General features: G+C 35.2%; 1 protein-coding gene across 20 annotated transcripts in view; it reads right to left on the bottom strand.

Annotated features, from left to right (window-relative positions):
• The window catches only part of ATXN2 (ataxin 2), a 136,998-nt gene that overhangs the window by 95,711 nt on the left and 31,987 nt on the right, over positions 1 to 9,300 (bottom strand). For 19 of the 20 annotated variants that reach the window (XR_002648000.3, XR_002647999.3, XR_016387479.1 and 16 more), the window contains exons 2-5: positions 8,330 to 8,366; positions 6,468 to 6,527; positions 5,913 to 5,984; positions 5,176 to 5,326 (exon numbers count right to left, since the gene is read on the bottom strand). Coding sequence is in view for 13 of the 20 variants with exons in the window: in XM_022597870.3 (XP_022453578.1) it covers positions 5,176 to 5,326; positions 5,913 to 5,984; positions 6,468 to 6,527; positions 8,330 to 8,366 (320 nt within the window). In the remaining 7 variants the exon portion in view is untranslated. Of the gene's footprint in view, positions 1 to 5,175; positions 5,327 to 5,912; positions 5,985 to 6,467; positions 6,528 to 8,329; positions 8,367 to 9,300 lie in introns of those variants that run through there. The other variant, XM_089894493.1, reaches the window with a different exon arrangement.

Genomic DNA, 9,300 nt, shown 5'->3' on the forward strand with positions numbered 1-9,300 from the left:
ACACGTGGGTAAGAGTAGTGGGCAAAGAAAGAAAGGGAGTTCCCTGGTGGTCTAGTAGTTAGGATTTGGCACTTTCACTACCATGGCCCGGGTTTAATCCCTAGTCAGGGAACTAAGATCCTGCAAGCCGCAAGGCGTGGCAAAAATAAAAAAATAAAATTAAAAAAGAAAGAAAGAAAATAAATAAATAAAGTTGTTAAAGAGACTAAACCTTAAAAGCTCATGTCAGGGAATTCCCTGGTGGTGCACTGGTTAGGACTCTGCTCTTCCACTGCAGGGGGCACAGGTTTGATCCCTGGTCGGGGAGCTAAGATCCCGCCATGTCGCGCAGCATGGCCAAAACAAACAAACAAAAGAGGGGTGGGAAAAAGTGAGAGCGAGACACTCAAGCAAATAATTACAACTTAAAAAATTGTTATTATTAAAAAAAAAAAGTTCATGTCATAAGAAAAGAAAGAAAGAAAAAAAGAAACCCTAGGGGAACACAAACACATTGAAGGGCAGTGTGACAGAAATGAAGCCCAAGAATAAAGCAGGAAAGAATTGATTAATAAGACCCATGAAAAACAGAGGAGTAGCTTCTGAAGGAGGGTGAAATCAACAGTGTCAAATGCAGCAGTAAAGACTGAAACAGTCCAAAAGATCTAGCAACTAGAGGTTACTGGTAGCCTCAGAAGTTTCCAAGTTGTGAGCATAAAAGGCAGACTACTCCTCATGGGAGGAGTCAGTAGAAAATGCGAGTTAAGAAATTTGGATAAGAAAGGAATACAGAACAGTAGTTAGAAGAATTCAAGATAAAAAGGGATCCTTTTTAGGATGAGAAGGACTTGAACCAGTTGTCAGGCTAAAGGGAAAGAGTAAGTGGAAAGGAAGAGGTTGAAGAGTCTGGACACAGAGAGGTGACATAAAAGAGCAAGAACGCAGGAATGGTAAAATGGACAGAGTCAAGGGCATGACTGGAGAAGCTGGGATTAAACAGGAAGTGAGATATCTCCTCTTCTAAAGCCAAAGGAAAGAGAACAGTGATGACAAGGGGGAAGATAAATCTGTAGATGGGGGAGGGGACAGTTGATTATAGAGAGCATTCCCAATAACCAATTTTCTCATGTATGGTTTTTCACTTACTGTGACAAAGGAGCTGGCAAGCAAAAGTGATTCTTAAGACTAAATCTAACTTGAAATAAGGAATTAGATGAAATTACACTGTACTAGATGAATCTAGAGTCAAAGGATGAGTGTTGAGACAAAATATGTTCTGTGTTATTTCACTAAAGCTGGTACAATATGTGTTTTTGAACAACCGTAACAGCTGAAATGCAGTAGGGAAAATAATCTAGGTCTAGACTTGGCAAACTTTTCCTATAAAGGGACAGATGGTAAACATTTTTTGGCTTTGAAAGCCATATAGTCTCTATTACAACTATTCAACTCTATGGCTGTAGCATTAAAGCAGCCACAGACAATGCATAAATGAATGGGCATAACTGTGTTTCAATAAAGCTTTATTTATTGATGAGTCGATTTGGTCCACAGGCTTTAAGTCTGCTGATCCCTGTTCTACAGGCTGAGAATAGTACAAAGGAAATGAAGCAGGAGAAAGAAGCATGAGAGAGAATGGGATAAGGAAGTACAAAAGAAGAGAAGCCACAGAACTAAAATACAGTTGAGTTGGGGTATTAAATCAAAGAGCAAAATATGAATAAAGGAGCAATAGGAAGAGCAGAAAGAGAATAAAGGAAAAAAGGAGATGAGAAAGGGATGTTGGAAAGAGACAGAAAACCAAGTAAAAATCAAGTAGCGACAATATGCCAATTCCAAGGTAGACAGATACAAAGGCAGCTGAATGCCCTAAAAAAAAGATGGCAAAATGAAAAGGGGAAAATGAGAGCATCCCAGATCTGTTTGCACTGGAATTCAAATAAAAGATAAAACACACACTAATTTTCCAGTGATAATCTGATGGTCTCTTCTAATTACACATGTGCAAAATGAACCCACGGCTTGCAAGATGTAAAGCTACTTTTCACTTTGCCCATAAATCAAACTGGTATGTGTACAACATTCAAGAGGTCAGATATTCACCATATCCTAAGATATCAATTATTTCTAGGCCTATTATTCATTTGCATATGTATATGAATGACTTTTAAACCTTATTAAAATCAGTGAAGTTAGCATTAAAAACTTAAAAGCCACATTGACCTTACTAACTCTAAGAAGTTTTCCCTAAAAGAAAGCCAAACATTTAAAAAGGAAAAGAATTTTTGAACAATATAATAATCTGCATATTTATTCTGCATGAGAATTTTGTTTTTTACTTTTGGCTTTATTTGTGGGGAAATCCTTTAAGGTAAATCCAGATTAATTCTGAACCAGCTCAGCTAAACAATAAATTAGACCACATAATTTATGTCACTATAGGACAATGTTTAAGAGCATGACTTGGGGTTAGAGAGCATTTGGGTTTGTGTCCTCACTTTATCAAGTTAATTAATCATGTCTCAGTTCCCTCACCTACAACATGTGGATAATAATCACACCCATTTCAGAAAGGTGTGATGATTAAATGAAAAAATGCACATAAAATGCTTAGGACAGAGTCCAACACATAGAATAGGCACTTGATTTTAGTTATGTATGATCAACTTAAGATTTTGACAGTACTATTACAGAACAGAATTATAAGATAAAAGCTCAGAAAGGAAACAAATTTCCCTCTTCTTTTAGGAAGCTACGATGTAATATTAGTTTTTTTGTTCTTATCACTCATTCACTTCCATTAATCCTTAAAAAAAAAAACCCTCAATCCATCTACCCATTTAAAACGTAGCAAAGTGGTATCAAACTGATACCAGCGGGGACTATTCAAGATAATCTACAATTCTGAGACAGAAAGGGCACTGTGAGGTAAGGAAAGAAAGTACAAATCCTCATGACCTCCAGAACAGAGCCATTCCTAGGATCTTATCATATGAAACTCATGGCTCACATGCCTGACTACACCTCAGAATCAAATACGCAGAGCCTCACCCAGGCTAATTACAATGAAATCAGAATCTCCAAAAGTGAGAACTAGGCAATTTTTAAAACCCATAGAGACTAAAATGTGAAACCAGCACTAAGAATCACTAGTTAAATCCTACCTTCCTTTACTCAAGGAAACTAGAAATATGAGTATGTGTTTAACACAAAATAATATAAATCTAAAAGCAGTACTAAGTGCCTTAATTTTCACAATAAATCATGCCAATTAATTACTCTAAAAAATTTTTCTCTATAGTATCTCCAAAATAATACTTTTATAAAGGCAACTTCTGCCAGGATAGTGTTAAGAATCAGGATTAAGAGAACTGAAATCCTAAACACATGACTTAATACTATTTTCAGGATACTATGCACTGGACAGAATTGTATAATTCACTAAACCACTACAGTCTTTAAATAAAATACCTGAAATTACTCCACTACTAGATGTCCTCATCAAAAAAACTATTTATGTACATAGTAAAATACATCCATCCCCTTATGAGTGTACTGAACATTGTCAAAGCTGTTGCTCTGATTTGCATTTTCTTGGCTTTCTACAATAAACACACATTACCTGAGAAACAAAGGCATAATAAAATAATAAACAAAATAAAGTAAAAATTTAAAGGCATTAATTTTTAATGGAATCAATGAATGGGATGGATACCATACATGTCTTCAAGCAATATTTACCTTTCCAAACTTGGGAAATGCCAATTACCTTTAAGAACAAAAACCAAAGCATACTGTGAATGGCTTTTAGCTAAATGGCCTGGTACCCAATAGACCAGGGAACATCTGTTGCTGTTGTTGCCAATACTTTTTCCAGAGTGCTAAATTCAACTAAAATTTTATTTTTCCTTTTGACTTATGATCCAAGTCACTTTTTAAATTTAAAACAGCGAAATACTTCAATAGTATTAAGTATAAATATAAATAATTTTGTGCTCCTGGACATAATCAACTCCAAAGGCAGTCGCTAAAAACAGACTTGTTTCCTTGTACAGGCCACTGAAGGACTCTTAGACAAAGAGTTGTGAATCAAAGACACAGACATTTAGGAAAACACAAGATCAAAACACAGTGCTTTCACCAGCAATGCAAAAGCAGTTACAGAGTATCTAGCCTGGCTAGCTTCTGAAAAAGCAATCTAACTAAAGGTGAAAACCTTATTAAGAGGTCCAAGGGAAAGACTTTAACTTTCTGGAGGCTTGTAATTTCTAAATAACAGCATAGAAGAATCAGTGCAACAATGAAAACAACTGTTGGTATAGACTGAATAATGAAAATCAAAAACTGCTGTTATAATTTGCAATAGAAATGACTACAGAATTTGAACCCCACCCCCAAAAAAATCATTTGAGAATTTTAGAACCAATTTCAAAATTGCTCAGGAGAGCCTTTCAATGTGTTATTGAACACTCAATACTGCAGAGTATGCTCTCCAAATGAGTAACAGCAATTCCCATATCTTCCTCCTCAATAGACACCTGAAACAGACTAAATTTTAACATAACTGCATCACCGCTTTTATATTCTTAAAACATAGTCCCATACTCTGAATGTTTCTTCCAGTATACATGTTCTACTTCTTTACATTTTTCAACTTCATTAGACAATCATTTTCTATCCATAGCTCTCTGCCTTTCTCCCTTAGCCCAGTGCTTTGATTTCTTTACAACTTAGAAAACTAAAGTATTTATAGAACAATAAGCATAGTAAAACTATAAGTATTATTTATAAACATTATAAAACTAAAAACATATAAGCTAAAACACTAAGTCAAATGGGACAAGAAATTTTTAGTTGAGTATCATCAGTAGCATTCTTGATCATAAAACTTTAGAAAATTCTTTACAAACTATTTTTTAATAGAATACAAACTCTCATTATTCATCCTACCAAAAGTACCAAGGAATCTTCCCCTGAGGTTTTAAATATTTTCCAGCAAAAGTGCATTAAAATTTCCATTTCTCTTAATCAAAAAAGTCCATTAAAATTTCCATTTGTCTTAATCAAAAAAGTTCTTATTTCTTTAAAAAAAAAGAAAGAAAAAGAAAAAAGAAAAGTCTGTATGATTAGTGCAGAGAGTCTTTGCCTGAATATATCTAATAAACCATGAAGCATATTTAGGAAATCAAAACTCACCTCTTCTTGCATAACTGGAGTCCATATCTTTAAACTGTACCACAACAAAATCTGAACACTTGAACAAAATACTCTCCATTATTTCTTCACGTTTTGGCCCCGAACTGGATTCTGTACTTTTCTCATGCGCAGCATCAAGTACCAAATCACACTAGGAAGAATAACGTAAGTAAATATTCAAAACATTTATAAAATAAAATCTGACAAGAATACTTTAGCACATCAAGGTACTATTTCTTATATGCCTTTGGTAAAAAATTATCTCAAGACATCCTTATAATCATACCTTTTTCTCAGAAATATGATCTACTATCTATTCCAATATTCAAAAATCCTCTCATCTAAAAGTTGGTCTTTACTACCATGGTCTGTCTTAAGCACAATAGTGGTAAAGAGGAAAACAATGGAACGCCAGATCACTCTTCTAGTCCATAATACTTGCAAAGGCAAAAATATTTTAATAAGCACAAAGAGCAAGAAGTCTTTTTGAATACACAAACCCGTCTATAAAGTAATCAGTACTTGAAACTGAAGAGCGAAATCATTCAAAGTAGTTTTAAACAGCGCATTAAAAGTAAAGTACTAAGCATGAAAATGTGACAAACATATCTGCCTCACAACTATAAACTGCTAAATCAGAAACTAATAAACACTACAAGGAAGTCATACAAACATATACAGTAGTTGATGATTCAAGGGGGTTTACATTTAAAAAAAAGAAAAAAAGTAAAAATTACCTTAGGACTGTATGTTTTAAAAACTCCTTCATATATACCTCCATTTTTCACTTGTACTTCACATTTGGATCCCTAAAAACATACAATTAATTTATCAAAGAAACACTGTGCTATGAAGTCATGGGGGATAACTGCTTTCATTTTACTTTTTAATAGCTTCATTCAACATATTACGTAACCACTGACAGAATAAAAAAATTTTAAAACATTAACAATACACCAAATTCTCAAAATTCTTCAGGAGGCCTTGCTCAGAGTCTGCAGTATAAGTTTAAGTAGTGAAATTTAGTATTTTTGACTCCAGTTTTATTAAGTGACAAAATAATGCACTAAAGACAATCAACTAGTAACATTATTTCGTACACAGCAGGGTTAACAAGAACACTTTTATAGTGAGTTGCAATGGCCTGAATAGAGTTCTCATCTGTTTTCTAAATCATCCTGATTAAACATGACCTAAGAAATGTTACTTTGAGAATCATTCACATTTTAACTTCATGAAATTATTTTATTCCACTCACAAGGCAGTTTCTCCCCAATACTCTGATAACTTACAACAACTGATGTAAGTATATGAACCATCCTCATATTTGCATAGATTCCATCAAAAGAAATCTGGAATATTAAGAAAAAACATTATTGGCACTCATTATTTATCTCTGTATATATATTAAAGTTAACACTTCTTTTGTTACAACATATTTAGTTAGGTTTATAATACCTTACACTCATTAAAGGGAGATTTGGTTTACTACAATCTTTTGCCTCCTTATGGAGTGTAAGTTTTCAAAAGTGAAATCAGTCATAACAACTAACAATGTTTTGACTATACATGATATAAAAAATCAAAAGTGAATTTCCATATATGAGGAAAGACAAAACCACAGGAACAGAAGACAGGTCAATGACTGAAGAGTAGGATTCACTACAAACTGGCATGAGGGATTTCTGGAGGTGATAAGCTGTTCTATTACCTTGACTGTGGTGGTGGTTACACAATTGTATACATCAAAACTCACAGAACTGTACACTAAATAGGGTTAAATATACCGTAAAAAATAAATGGGGTAGGGACTGCCCTGGTGGCGCAGTGGTTGGGAAACCACCTGTCAATGCAGGGGATACGGGTTCCAGCCCCGGTCCAGGAGGATCCCACATATCACACAACAACTAAGCCCATGTGCCACAACTACTGAGCCTGAGCTCTGGAGACCACGAAACACAACTACTGAAGCCTGCGCACCTACAGCCCATGCTCCGTAACAAGAGAAGCCACTGCAATGAGAAGCCTGTGCACCGCAACGAAGACCTAATGCAGCCGTAAATCAATCAATCAATCAATCCTATGCTTAAAAAAATAAAATAAATGGGGTAGAAGGGGAACCTCTGTAGAAGACCCTTGACTATCTTCTCTTAGCATATCTGAATCAATGATATTGCTCTAAGGTCTAATAAACCACATCACTCCTTATTACACACTACATAAGCATGTGTCCTGATTCTAAAGAAGAAAATCTGTCCACAATAAAGGTGAAGTCTCAAAAAATAGTGACAGCTTCTCATTTATATTTCTTGCATCTTGTGGAACTTGTACCTTCTGTCCTTTGTGCCCAGCTTAATTTCACTGATAAAGTTCCAAAATTTAAAACCAGAAGGCCCTTTTCCAAGGGAGAAAAATGAAAGAAATAAAAGCACATTATTTCAAAAACAAAACCCCAAAGTTTTGAAAACTCCAGTCCCAGTGTTCCATTTACCTCATTAATCATTTATATTTGCCTTTAGTCATTTATAAAAGAACAAATGAGTTGTTATGATTAAGCATGAAAAATAAAAATATAATTTACAGATACTTCTGCATTTTACACATAGAGTCATCATTAAAAAACAACAGATAGGACTTCCCTGGTGGCAGGTGGAAGTCCTAAGAATCTGCCTGCCAATGCAGGGGACACGGGTTCGAGCCCTGGTCCGGGAAGATCCCACATGCCGCAGAGCAACTAAGCCCATGTGCCACAACTACTGAGCCTGCACTCTAGAGCCTGCGAGCCACAACTGCTGAGCCCACACGCTGCAACTACTGAAGCCCGCGCGCCTAGAGCCCACGCTCCGCAACAGAAGCCACCACAACGAGAAGCCCACGCACCACAACGAAGAGTAGCTCCGGCTCACTGCAACTAGAGAAAGCCTGTGAACAGCAACAAAGACTCAACACGGCCATAAATAAATAAATTTATATTTTTAAAAAAACCAATAGATATAGCTAATGGTCTTACAGCTAACCATATTAATCTGCAAAGGTTATCTGAGATAGAAGACAATTTATTTATTTATTTTTTGGCCTTGGCTTTTGGTCTGTGGTTTAGAAATCACATTTTAGTTATCAATTTTTCCAAACAAGTAACATTAAAGTTACTCACCGTAGATTGAGGCAGTCCTTTGCTACTGTTTCGGCCTCTGAAAAGATTAAATGTTATATTTATGAAATTCAACAGGCTAAACAAGCTAAAAATTTTTTTCAAATTTAAAATATCTTATAATTCCATCCAAAAACACACAGGCTATCTGTGGGGAGGGCTCATCTAATATTAAGTATAAAGGCTACAGAAGTATGACTCTCGCTGCGCTTTGCTGGCTCAGAGGCCCAGAACAGGTAGGGGTCAAGGGAGGGAGGAAGGAGGAAAGAAATGTGACCACAATCAAAATGAAATAAAGTAAAAATAAAAACAACCTATTTAAAGAAATAACCAATACCAAATATAATAATCTCTACTCCAAAAGTAACCACTCACTCTGTTATAAAAAGCTACCCAGGAGCAAAATATAGATTCTATTCCTGATTTAACTGACATATTTGACTAACATCAAGTTACCGCCCATATTTTTCTCTCACCTCTAAAAATAGGTACTGTGTTTACAACTGCAGATAGACATTTGAAAATAAGTTGAATCATTCAAAGAACTTTCACTTTAAATAATAAGTGCCTCTTTCAGGATCTATAACAAGTGCCTTTCCCTGCCAAACCCCTCCCTCTGAAACAGTGCAGTACACCAACATCAGCTGTCAAGTAATTTCCAGTAACATGAACTCTATTTTCAAGTGAACTTAGAAAACATAATACACTGTAAGGCTTGCTCCAATGGAAAAAATTAGGCCCTTTATGAAATGATAAAAAAATTAATAAAGTAAAATTAGTTACTCTTAACAGTATTGGAATCTCATTCTAATAAAATAATCACAACACTCAAATAAAGCCACAAACTTCAAACATTCAAAGAGAAGCACAATTCAGGTGAAAAAGCCCAGCAGTATGAATGGTGCCAATTCTTAGAAAAGCGGTACTGATATTAGCAATCCAATGTCAGCTGATTGTCTCCAACTCTCATTTAC

The sequence above is a fragment of the Delphinapterus leucas genome, chromosome 14, assembly GCF_059928025.1.
Source record: "Delphinapterus leucas isolate spDelLeu-1000000601 "Yukka" chromosome 14, BTC_Dleu_Yukka2, whole genome shotgun sequence".
Lineage (NCBI taxonomy): Eukaryota > Metazoa > Chordata > Mammalia > Artiodactyla > Monodontidae > Delphinapterus > Delphinapterus leucas.